The sequence below is a fragment of the Oryctolagus cuniculus genome, chromosome 2, assembly GCF_964237555.1.
Source record: "Oryctolagus cuniculus chromosome 2, mOryCun1.1, whole genome shotgun sequence".
In the NCBI taxonomy this organism is placed as follows: domain Eukaryota; kingdom Metazoa; phylum Chordata; class Mammalia; order Lagomorpha; family Leporidae; genus Oryctolagus; species Oryctolagus cuniculus.
The window spans coordinates 169,337,166-169,350,170 of NC_091433.1; the positions used below are offsets into that span (position 1 = coordinate 169,337,166).

General features: G+C 39.4%; 1 protein-coding gene across 10 annotated transcripts in view; it reads right to left on the reverse strand.

Annotated features, from left to right (window-relative positions):
• RASGRP3 (RAS guanyl releasing protein 3) overlaps positions 1-13,005 on the reverse strand; it is a 136,826-nt gene that overhangs the window by 46,186 nt on the left and 77,635 nt on the right. For all 10 annotated transcript variants that reach the window (XM_070069714.1, XM_008254554.4, XM_070069713.1 and 7 more), the window contains 5 exons: positions 9,080-9,278; positions 5,678-5,780; positions 3,420-3,482; positions 2,744-2,875; positions 1,337-1,484 (listed from right to left, as the gene is read on the reverse strand). In XM_070069714.1, coding sequence (XP_069925815.1) covers positions 1,337-1,484; positions 2,744-2,875; positions 3,420-3,482; positions 5,678-5,780; positions 9,080-9,149 — 516 coding nt within the window. In that variant the 5' untranslated portion in view covers positions 9,150-9,278. The remainder of the gene's footprint in view (positions 1-1,336; positions 1,485-2,743; positions 2,876-3,419; positions 3,483-5,677; positions 5,781-9,079; positions 9,279-13,005) is intronic.

The window sequence follows — 13,005 nt, forward strand, 5'->3', positions numbered from 1 at the left end:
ATGTCACATTTATAATGGCACCTTACAAGTTTGAATATAGTTATACCTTTAATATGTTCATTTGCAACATTTCAAATCCCATTCCCCATTAAACACAGACAGACACATACATCACAGTGTTGGAGGAACAGGATGAGCTCAGTTGTACTCTATTGAATCCCAAATGTACTGGGTCATAAGTTCCATCTAGGATATTTACTAAACTGCAAGAATACCTAACACCTAAAAGACCATCATCCCAAGAGGAAAAACTTAAGAAATATCCATTCTCAACACAACACTGGTGATTCTGATAAACAGAGAAGTTTCAAATACAATGGCATACAATAAAAAAGAGGAAATGAATTGAAATATAATTATCAGAAATCACAATCTTTTTGTAAAGTTATTTCAAGAAAAAAGAACAGATAAAAATATCAGTGAAGTAAGGCAACTATTTAGTAAAATAGACACATTCTGAGAAAGTTAGCATTGACCTCAGCAAAGACACACAAGACTTCTACCATACAAACAGGGCAGGGATTCCCTCCTGTGGCCTGCCTGTGGGAAATTACTGAGGTCCTCTCCAAATAGATTACTTAAGAACTAGTCTTTCAGAAAGTCATGCTTCTAACCAAGATGGTCTTCTTTGCAAGCAACAATGAAATTCATTCCTTAGTATCTTGGAAAAGGAGGAGGGCAAATTTCCCCAGAGCTTGGTGAGACAAAGCAAAGCAGTTGGCTGACAAAGCCAGAGTGGAAATAGAATCATAACAAGTAATTAAAGACAAGGCAGCTAAGAAAAGCCCACAGTGGTGGAAGAAAAGGAATGTAGAGAGAAAACAAAGTCCTATCAAGACAGAAGAAAAGAAAAGCTAAATTCAGGATTTCTGTACCTAGGAAAGAAACAAGCTGATGTTGAGATTAACCTTAAAGCCTACAATTCCAATTTTCAGCCTACGCCCGTAATTAGGCCTTTATACAAATCCCAACCTAAATACATTTTTTCCCCCAGAAACGAAAGGCCTAGCAAAACATGTTGACTTGGGAGAAGTCAATGAAGCTAAATAAACCTTGAATGGTTAAATCTCCACTGAGTATTTTAAAAAATCATGCTTTAATCCTATGAAAGGAGACATTGAAAATAGCAACAGAAATACAGCTCCTGAGCCATAAAATAAAGACAGGATAATATTTATCTTTGGTTAAAAGGGATTGTTCCTGTGAATTAAGGGCACTTTTCCAGCAGAGCACAGTGACAGAGGCTGCCAACACTTTAGAGTATGAAAATGCGGCTCTTGGGAAAGTTGGCAATGGTGGTTGTTATCCTTGGAAGAATCAATGTCAAGTTCCTTACTGAGATCCTTCTAAAAGATTTATGCTCCAGAAAAGTGAGGTGCTCAGCCAATTCAATGGGCTCCAGATGGTCAAACAGCAGACAGGCTTTTCCCTTCTTGGATACTTTTTTCCTCTGAGTGACTCTTCTCATCCAGTCATAGGAAGGACTATAAAAGAAGAGTGAGTCTGGTCAATGTGCTGAAAGCCCATTTCAGTCAATGGAAGTTATTAACCTACTGACTCTGTAACTCTTGGCCTGCTTCCAGGAGCTTGTACAAAATACACGCCTTGTCTTTTGTATTTGAAGAGAAAACCACTGACCCATTGCCAATAGAACATAAACTTTGAGTTGTTTTTCCAGACAGAGTGGGTTTGCACTGATCCATCCAGAATCTTTTACTTGGTCTTCCTTATGACCAAGCAAGATCTGGATCATAAAGGAAAGGTCAGGGTTAGGAATATAAATTTGAGAGTTTATCAGCATATAGATGGTGATTTAAGATGCATGGGGACCACTAAATGGTGTGGTTCTCACACTTTAGCATAAAATGAATTATCTGGAAAAACTTTTTATAAAGACAGAGCCCTGGACTTCACTGCTAGAGATTTTGATTTATAAGGAATGAATCTGAATAATATCTATTTTAAACAAACATCCCTGATGATGCCTGGATTATTCACTTTTAATCACTCTTAAAGAAGTATTCTAGAAAAATAGAGTATGAATGCCTAAGACTCAAGAGTGTACATTTGCAAGATGGATAACTACATTTAGGATCATCACATAGTGTTTTCCACACAAAGTTAGCTAGATAGGAAACTCACCTAAGTAGCACCGAGTTTCTAATTACCTAGCTCTCCAGTTCCTCATGCAACTATCGTCAACATTTGTACAACCTCAGGCCAACCTTAACCTTAGAAGCACCATAGTACAAGGCTTCTCAAATGTGAATGAGAATATGAACCCTCTGGGGACCCTATTAAAGTGCAGATTCCAACCAAGCAGGTTTTAGCAAGGGGCCCAAGATTCTGCATTTCTAGTGAGATCCCATGCAAGGCCAATGCTGCTGATCGGCAAAACACACTCTAAGTAACAAGGGCAGAGGGGCATTAACCGGATTCAAATTCAGTAACTAAATATTGAATATCTGTCGTGTGCCAAATACTTTCACATGCTGTCTTACATACTCATTAAGTGCTTATAACAGTCCTAGGAGAAAGGTAGTATCCCATCTTATAACTAAAGAAACTGCAGCTTGGGAAGATAAGTGTACCTAGAATGGCAGCACTCATTTCAACAAGGCTTTCCTGAAAGAATTAAACCTTAATTCTAGAACAGCATGGATTCGGTAATAAGAGCGCATCACAACTCCTTCCCCAGAGCAGCAGACCCATCAAGTCCGAAAGGTAGTAGTGCCACTCTCACATGCTGGATATATCGATGAGGCTGATGTGTTTTTCATATCCCAGTTGACTAGCTACTTCTCGGAACTCTTCAGTCATACGAATCAAACCAAGATCCAAATTGAACTCTGCCGGGAACTTGAGAATCCAGTACCTAAAAGCCATAAAATATTGTTGACTGCTGGAAGATTCCAAGTCGAACCTCTATGGAAACCACTATACCTTTTACAGACTACATTTAACATACATTGACAGCCCACACTTCAGATGAGCCATGTTCTATGCCTGGCCCATCCCGTGGAGTCTCTCTCTGCCTCCTTCACAAGGTCCACCTTCCACTAGGAGCCTCTTCATGACTCTTTCTAGAACCATCGCTGAGAAACAAGCTTTTCCTCCATTAGTGACAAATAGGTAGGAGTGTTTGTGGGAAGGGAGTAGAAGAAAGTAAATTCACCTAAGAGCCAATTTCATTCCCTAATCACATTGGCCACTATTTGATTTCCAGCTCAAATGATAAATGCTTCCTTCCTCCCTCTTCCAATTTTAACAAAATAAAAGGGGGATGTGAGCGGACTTTATTGTCAAACTGCTTCTTGGGAAAAAGAAAGTTGTCAACAATTCCAGAACTAGAAACTACAAAAAAAAAAAAAAAAAAAAAAAAAAAAAAAAAAAAAAAAAAGACCTGTAAGTGTATTTACCTCATGAAGTAGCAGATCTTTAATCGAAAGTCATCACAGCTTTCTCCATCAGCATTGCGATACGTACACCAGTTAAAGAAAACAGTCCTTGCACCTTGTTTCCTTTGCAAATATCTGTAGCCGTTTCCTCAATTTATACAAATGCCTAATAAGAGGGCCATACTGGAGACAATTGGGTTACCGGTTGAACATTCTTAATCCAAAAATCTGAAATGCTCCAACATCTGAAACTTGCGAGTACCAACAACACAAGTAGAAAAGTGCTTACCTGCCCTGTAACAGGCATAGCCAAAACAGGTGCACTAAACATATTACATAAAATTACCTTCAGGCTTTATGAATCACGTATATGTGAAACATAAATGAATTTTGTGTTTAGACTTGGGTCTCATCCTGAAGATAGCTTGTTGTACATGCACAACTATTCCAAAATCCTTCCCCCATAAAAAAATTCCAAAATCTGAAACATTCTGGTTCCAAGCATTTTGCATAGAGGACACAAATTTATATGAGGGGGCTTCAAAATATACATAGAAATTTCACATTATCTTTTAAGTCCACTTTTCATGAGTGCCTTGAATGCTGTTGTTTATGAACACTCAAACAGGGGAGAGAGGTGAGTTTTGACAGCTTTAGCACTGAGTAACTGAAGCTTGATTTGTTAATTCCCTTGGATGACCACCCACTTTTTGGTCTGGAGGAGTAGGCACTTACAGAATTAGTTTTACCTTCCTGAGCACATACCAAACAATAGCTACCAACCATAATTAGAAACACATTGTCCACAGTACCTAATTAAAATTGATACTTAGAAGAACATTTTTGCCAAAAAGACTTTTTGTCCAAATATTTAGGATTAATGCCTATATAAGAACTTTATAAAAACTTTAACACTTCAAAATGTCATTTTTAGGTATATTATTCTGCAACTTGTATTATTCTTAAGTCTGTTTTTTCACCCTCCTTTTAACAAATATTTCTTAAATGCTTGCATGTGCCAGACACTTTGGATATGGAATGAGTAAAGAATCTGAATGGAAGAGAATTTTTAAAAATTCTGATTCACAGGTAGTAGTCATAATTTTTATAATCTGTATTTTTCCTGTGTTTTAGACTTTACTATACTTAAGCATACCTTTATGTTTGGGTTTCATACATCAGAGGACATACTAAGGGTGGGAATGCAATTTCGGGCAGCTGTTTGAAAATGTTTGGGTCCCCATTAACAGTGGGACAGACCCAAGGGGACCTTGAACCAGAGAGGAATAGGATCTTGCTCAGTTCCAGGGACCTCAGTGATGGTGAATTGGCCTTTGCCCTTTCTAATATCCCCTTCTGCTCTGAGGTTGTACAAGGAAGAAGCAAAGGAGTAGAAAGTGGAGAAAGCTTAAACTGAACAGGCAGAACCCCTGCTGGGTGCAGGCAGCCTTGTCAAGCCCTAACAACACTAAGTGGACCATTTTGGAATTGCCCTGCCCTGTGAGGGAACTCACTCATCTACTGGGTCCCCTGGGCTTCCAGAAGGCAGAGCTTATAGCCACCAACATTGGAGACTATAAAATAAACATTAGATCTCACAAAATAAATCTCCTTGCCAATTTAAGACTGCATTTTCAGTAATTTAGCATTCAACCACTTTTCAGGACTGTAGTATGTACAAAAGTGGTGGATGGCTAAAAGCCCTCATTATAGAATGGGCTTTCTGATTATTTGGGTATTTTTTTAAAGTCAGAAGAAAATATAGAATTAGTCTCAATCAACAAATTATCAGAAACTTTCTAAGATGTTCACTGTGTCCTGCTAGCAGGGAAAGATGTGAAAATGAAGTTGCTGTTTGCCTGAGACAGGACATATGATTTAGGCTGGCATTTCCATATGTCTAAATAGCATCCCTTATGCCTACCATTCTGTCTTCCTAGAAGGAATAAATTAGGTCTTGAGTTAGTGCTAAATATTCTTTCATTGTACTAACAGAAGAAATGTTTAAGAGAAGTTAAAAATATTCAGCCTAGAGCTCCTGCTTCATTTTACATCTTAGAGATTATTTTCAAGTAGAGCCAAAGTATCCAGATGGATAGTCAAGTATTTGGTCCATCCTCCAGATGTTTTGTCTAGAAATCTATATGTATTCACAAAAGAGCTGAAAAACTGACTGAAGACTGTTTATTCCTCTTAATTTACTGGCTTGGATAGACATTATATCTAAATACAGAACTTGATTCATGACTGTAAAAATTACACAGTAGTTGAAAAGATATATGCAGAGAAGCTTTTCTGCCAATTCGGTGGAAGATAAATACCATCGGTGCATCAGTAGAACTATTCTGGGCAAGCAACTATCATTTAGCTCCCCACTGTCATCTGTTAAAAAAAAAAAAAAAGATAAAATAAATGGTAAGAAGATAGCAGTGCTACTCTTCTCTTTTTCATGTATCACTGGAGAAACAATAGTGTCAAACATTTCTCATAGACCCAAATAACTTTTACCTCCCACTTCTGCTTATATTCCCTAATACGGTGGATGGGTCTCAGCTGTCTTCTGGTTTACATTTGATAAGCTTAACAAATTAAAATATAGGACACTCCCTTAAATTTGAATTTGTTAAACAATGAATAAATTTTAAATATAAGTATATCCCAGACACTATTTAGGTCACAGTAAAAATGCTTGCTTATTTGAAATTCAAATTTGAGTGGTCAATGTGTATTTCATCTGGCAACTATGTTTTATTTTAACTCTGACTCAATAATCAATTCAACTAACACCTCCTATGTGACTCTATTTGTTCAAAGAATAATCCAAAATGATAAAATCACAATATAAAAAGCACATAGCTGGAAAGCCTGAAACTAATAGGCAAGGCCGGTACCACGGCTCACTAGGCTAATCCTGCACCTGCAGTGCCAGCACTCCGGGTTCTAGTCCAGGTTGGGGCACTGGATTCTGTCCCAGTTGCTCCTCATCCAGTCCAGCTCTTGCTGTGGCCTGGGAAGGCAGTGGAGGATGGCCCAAGTGCTTAGACCCCTGCACCCGCATGGGAGACCAGGAGGAAGCACCTGGCTCCTGGCTTTGGATCAGCACAGCGCCGGCCGTAGCGGCCATTTAGAGGGGGAACCAACGGAAGGAAGATCTTTCTCTCTGTCTCTCTCTCTCTCACTAACTCTGCCTGTCAAAAAAAAAGAAAAGAAAAACAACTAATAGGAGATATAAAAATGTGTACACATAAAGAATGCAGTAGATTATACAACCAATACTTGTCTAAGTAAAGGAAAAAAAAGTCACAATAGCATTAAAACCATGTGCTATAACAAGTTACAATGGGCCAGCACCGTGACTCACTTGGCTAATCCATCCCCTGCGGCGCCAGCACCCCGGGTTCTAGTCCTGGTCAGGGCGCTAGATACTAGTCCCAGTTGCTCCTCTTCCAGTCCAGCTCTCTGCTGTGTCCTGGGAGGGCAGCAAAGGATGGCCCAAGTGCTTGGGTCCCTACACACACATGGGAGACCAGGAGGAAGCACCCGGCACCTGGCTTTGGATCAGCACAGCGCCGGCTGTAGCGGCCATTTAGAGGGGGAACCAACGGAAGGAAGATCTTTCTCTCTGTCTGTCTCTCACTGTCTATAACTCTCTCTCTCTCTGTGTGTCTCTCTCTCACACTGTCTAACTCTGCTTGTCAAAAAAAATAAAATAAAATTTAAAAAAAGAAGTTACAATGGGCTACAGGAAGATGGAAGAAGGAAACAGTATACAGGAAATCAAGACTGATGTTACAAATATTTGAAATGACATCTGGGATAATCCCTGAAGCAGAATTTTATCTGCTTCATAGGTACAGCTTTAGGAGTATAACAGCTCTTCCCCCCATATCCACCCTCCCACTCCTACTCCCGTCCCACCTCCTACTCCCTCTGCTATCCCATTCTTCATTAAGATTCATTTTTAATTAACTTTATATACAGAAGACCAACTCTATACTAAGTAAAGATTTCCACAATTTGCACCCACACAGATACACAAAGTATAAAGTACTGTTTGAAGACTAGCTTTACCATTAATTCTCATAGCACAACTCATTAAGTACAGAGGTCCTACATGGGGAGCAAGTGCACAGTGATTCCTGTTGTGGATTTAACAATTGACACTCTTATTTATGATGTCAGTGATCACCCAAGGCTCCTGACACGAGCTGCCAAGGCTATGGAAGCCTTTCGAATGCACACTCTTTCAGTATTTAGACCATAGGACCATAAGCCAAGTAGAAATTCTCTCCTCCCTTCAGAGAAAGTACATCCTTCTTTGATAGCCCCTTCTTTCCACTGGGGTCTCACTGACAGAGATCCTTCATGTAGATCATTTTTTGCCACAGTATCTTGGCTTTCCATGCCTGAAATTCTCTCATGGGCTTTTCAGCCAGATCTGAATGCCTTAAGGGCTGATTCTAAGGTCAGAATAGAAGCAGAATTTTTTAAAAATATTTTATTTATTTATTTGAGAGGTAAAGTTACAGACAGTGGGAGAGAGGAGAGGAGAGGAGAGGAGAGGAGAGGAGAGGAGAGGAGAGGAGAGGAGAGGAGAGGAGAGGAGAGGAGAGGAGAGGGGAGGGGAGGGGAGGGGAGGGGAGAAGAGAGGGGAGGGGAGGGGAGAAGAGAGGGGAGGGGAGGGGAGGGGAGGGGAGGGGAGAGGAGGGGAGGGGAGGGGAGGGGAGAGGAGAAGAGAAGAGAAGAGAAGAGAAGAGAAGAGAAGAGAAGAGAAGAGAAGAGAAGAGAAGAGAAGAGAAGAGAAGAGGAGAGAGAGGTGTTCCTTCTGTTGGTCCACTCCCCAAATGGCCACAACGGCCAGAGCTGCGCTGATCCGAAGCAGCAGCCAGGTGCTTCTTCCTGGTCTCCCACGTGGGTGCAGGGGTCTAAGCACTTGGGCCATCTTCTACTGCTTTCCCAGGCCACAGCAGAGAGCTGGATTGGAAGAGGAGCAGCCAGGACTAGAACCAGCACCCATATGGGACGCCGGCGCCGCAGGCGGAGGATTAACCTACTGCACCACAACGCCAGCCCCAAAGCAGAATTTGAATAAGAGGATATAACAAAGGCATAGAGGTAGAAAGAGGTGCAGAAATGTTCCAGAAATATTAAGTGGACAATTTGGCTGAAATAAGAACTGAGGACAGTAAAGGGAAAGAAATACAGATGGCAGTGGGCAGGATGTTTGGCCAAGTGGTTGAACTGCTTACTCAGAGTTCCTGCATTTGAGTTCCAGCTCTACTTCCTAACCAGCTTCCTGCCCATGAGTCCCCTGGGGGCAACAGGTGATGGCTCAGACACTTGAGTCCCTGCCATCCTATGGAGATCCAGATTGAGTTTCAGGCTCCCGACTGGCCTGGCCCAGCCTCACCTGTTGCTAGCATTTGGAGAGTGAACAAATGAATAGAAGATTGATTTCTCTCTCTCTCTCTCAATTTCCCTCTCTCCCTAATCCCTGTTTCAAATAAGTATTTTTAAAAAATGAAAAGGGGAGTAAAAGTGGGGAGACAGATAGGAGTCAATACAAAATGCTTTAGCTACTAAGATAGATTAACCTCCAATGCACAAGCAACTTGCTTCTAAACAGAGCGAGGTGATATTATCAAGATACACAAGTGAATTAAAGGAAAAAAGATTCATACCAAACATCTCAATGCAAGCGCTCAGCAGTTCATCCAATGTCGCTGCTTTCCCAAGTCCACTTGACCCCATGATTATTTAGCCGTCGTCAAAAACCTAGAGACATTTTCAGCACGAGATAGACCATCTCCACAATCATGCACGTGTGTGTCTTTAATGCTGAGTTGTAGCCTTTGTTCTTAGCTGAACTTCAAGAAAATTCTAAATAAACAAGAAAACAAAGCATTACTTTCTTATCTGCAAAGATAATGACTTCTGTTGACTATGAGAAAAGTATCAAAGTGACAGATTACATCAACCACAAAGATTGTAAAATGCCTGCCAAATGCTTTGAGACCACAGAGATGTTCCCTTGAAACACAATCCCACTTCTTAGCTAAAATTTTTTTGATGCAACATTGTATATTTTCTTCACATTCTTATATAATAAGATATCCAAGAGTATTATAAATGGGGAGCAAGATTCTAACATAGGAGTTAAGATGTCTGCATCTAACATTGGGGTACCTGGTTTAACTCAGCTCTAACTCCTGGCTCCAGCTTCCTGCCAAAGTAGACCTTGGGATGTAGCAGTGATGGCTCCAGTAACTGGAGTCCTGTCACCCATGTAAGAGACCTAGATTGCATTGCTGGCTCCCAGCTTCAACCCAGGCCTTTGCAGGCATTTGCAGAGTGAAACAGCAGATGGGAATGTTCTCTCTGACTGTCTGTCTCTGTGCCTCTCAAATAAATTAATTGAAGACAAGAGTTTAGAGAATATTATAAATAGTCTTTTGTATAATATTATTGCAGGTATATACCGGAGATAAATTTTAAAATGCAAATATAAGGGCCAACACTGTGACACAGTAAGTTAAATCTCCACTCAGGATGTAGGCATCCCATATCAGAGTGTTGCTTTGAGTCCTGGCTGTGGCAATTCTGATCCAGCTTCCTGCTAAGACACCTAGGAAAACAGCAGAAGATGGCCCAAGTACTTAGGCCTCTGGCTTCATCTTGGCCCAGATCTGGCTGTTACGACTATTTGGGGTGTAAACCAGTAGATGAAAGATCCCTCTGTTTGTGTGTCCCTCTGCTTTTTAAATAAATAAATAAGTAGACAAATAAATAAATAAAATGAAAATTTATTGATGAGCATTATTCTCAGTGATTATACAAATATTCAGCTGTAAAAAATTCTATGTGCCTGATTTCTCTAATAATAACACCATTATCAGTAGTGAAGCACTAACAATAATTTAATGAACACCTATATAATGCACTCAGCACCACACCAAATGCTTGACATCATTTATTCAACTTGAGCTACATGACAATCTTGTGAGGCAGTAATTATTCCCAGCTTACTGGTAAGCTCACCAAGTACAGATATTGCGAGATTTCATAATTTTGCCTTTAATCCAATGTGCATGTCTCACCTCTCCACACCCTCTTAGAAAGAGGATATAACCTATCACAGAGGTAGAAGAAAAATATGATGACAGCTGTCCCATTTTTAGCACTGCCATGGGGAAAATGAGATTGGAAACAATCTCTAGCCATTGCTTATACTGAATGTATCACTGTTGAGGATACACCATTACTTGATTTTACACTTCCTATTTATTAATAGAAAAAAACAAATGTCCATATATATGGTTGCATTAGTCCAGTGGGACCACTGCAGAATGACTTTTGAATGAGCTTCTTCACCAGTCACAGAAAGGTGGCCTTTGATGCCAGGTCCACACAGACCAGGCAAAGCAGGAAAGCTATCATGCTTTAAGACATTTATCCAGTCTGGACAATTTAGTAGGTAAATACAGCCATTGGGGATTTATTTTGTGAACTGTTTAAAGTCAATGCCAATTTTTTTCCCAAACTTGTTTATTCAACCAGCAATCATCAAACCCCTGACCTATGCCAGGCATGGGTTAGGCACCAAGCCTACCAAGATGAACACATCATCATTCCAATCTGGTTACAATGGACTTATAGTCAAGTTCTGAAAGAAAATACATGAATGAGTAGGGAAAAAAATTTAATGTCCATGTGGATGGTTGCACTAGTTCAATGGGACCACTGAAGAGTGACATTGGAATGAGTCTCTTCAATAGGTATATAAGTACGGGGGAAAAAAGTCTACTGCTGATTCATTTTGTATAAGAACCATATATCTGTGCCAAAGGTACTACTCTTAGAGCATAAAAAGAATTATTTTAAATGTGAAATAAAAATAACAAATGACAGATCAGTTCTCTCCTATTTTTGCAATTCAAATAATCTGTAAAATGGGATTATTTAAATCTGGGCAACTCCTTCACATCTCTTATGCATAAGGTCTTTGCTGACCACTCTTATATAGAACCACAACATCAGAGCAGGTGCTGTGACACAGCAGGTTAAACTACCTCTTGGGATGCCCATATCCAATACTGGAGTCTGGTTGGAGTCCTGGCTCCTCTGCTTCCAATCCAGCTCCCTGCTAATGCACCTGGTAAGTAGCAAATGATGATTCCAGTACTTGAGTTCCTGACACCCACCTCAGAGACCCAGATAGAGTTCTTTCAGTTGGCCCAGTCCTGGCTATTGCAGCCACTGCCATTTGGGAAGGGAACCAGCAGATGGAAGATAGATGTGTATTTGTGTGTGTGTGTGTATCTCCCTCTCTCTCTCTATCATTATATTCATATATATTATATTATATACAATATAATATATATATATACACACACACACATGCATACCTTTAAAAATAAAAACAAATGACAACTACATCTCTTTTCTCATATTCCTCATATCCACCTCCAACTTGGTCTGGTCCATTTCTCTTCCTTCATCTATTTTTTTACTTTATAAGATTTATCACTTTCTGACATACTATATGTTTTTTACTTATTGTTTTTTAATCTCTAGTGCTATAAACATAAAGTCTGTGATCACAGGGATTTATAGTATATATATATATATATATATACACACATATATATATTTATCTGGTATTTTCCCTAATGCTTAATATTTTGATTCCCATATAGAAGACATATTTGCTAAATTAATGTATTTGCTAAATTAATGAGTAGATTAGTGATGAATAAATAAATTAAAAATTGTTAAAAGTCTGACTTTGCATATAGGCATATTTGCATGAGTGTGGATAAGGTACCATACATTTTAAGAGGTTATTTTTTGGTTCACTTTACTAATTTAAATTGGTTTTAGGTAAATTATCACTAGGATAGAAATTCCTGGCAGCTTTCTAGACTTAATATTATCTCTCTATGTTCTTTCATAATGAGAATTTACTACCTCTTTCTAGGACATTCTGGAATAGACCCTCCATGATTTTCTCTAATCTATGCTTATGAATACTCTTCAATGTCCAGATTAAACAATTAACAAGTTTGATTAGTTTCACATGTATACAGAAATTTTTTTTTATCCTGTTACTCACTGAATAGTATGTATTACTTGGAACCAAACAGGGTACTTTAACTAAACTGTTTTTTTTTTTTTTTTTTTTCCAGACCGAAATCAAACTTATTTACCTGAGTTGTTTGGGGAAGGTGTTGACCTCCTGACAGTGGTTAGAGTTAAGCTAGGACCAAAGACCTGTCACCATGTTTGGAGTTATATTTGTGATCTGCAAAGAAACTGGTACATGATGAGCCAGGTGGGCCAGGCTATCTGGTTACAATCTGTTTTTGCAATCCGTAGAAGTGTCTGTTTTTCTGCTTAGCATTCTGTCGCCTGCACATTCACCTGAGATCTCATTTCAGATGCATGGACATTGTTGTGTCTACAGCTGACTTTTCAAAAATAAACCTTTGATATTGTAAAACCAATACACATTTGTGATTTAAAATAGAACACCAAGGAAAAAGGAAAAGGGGGGGGGGGGTCACCCATAATCTTGTCATCCAAAGATAAACTTGTTAATATCATGGTA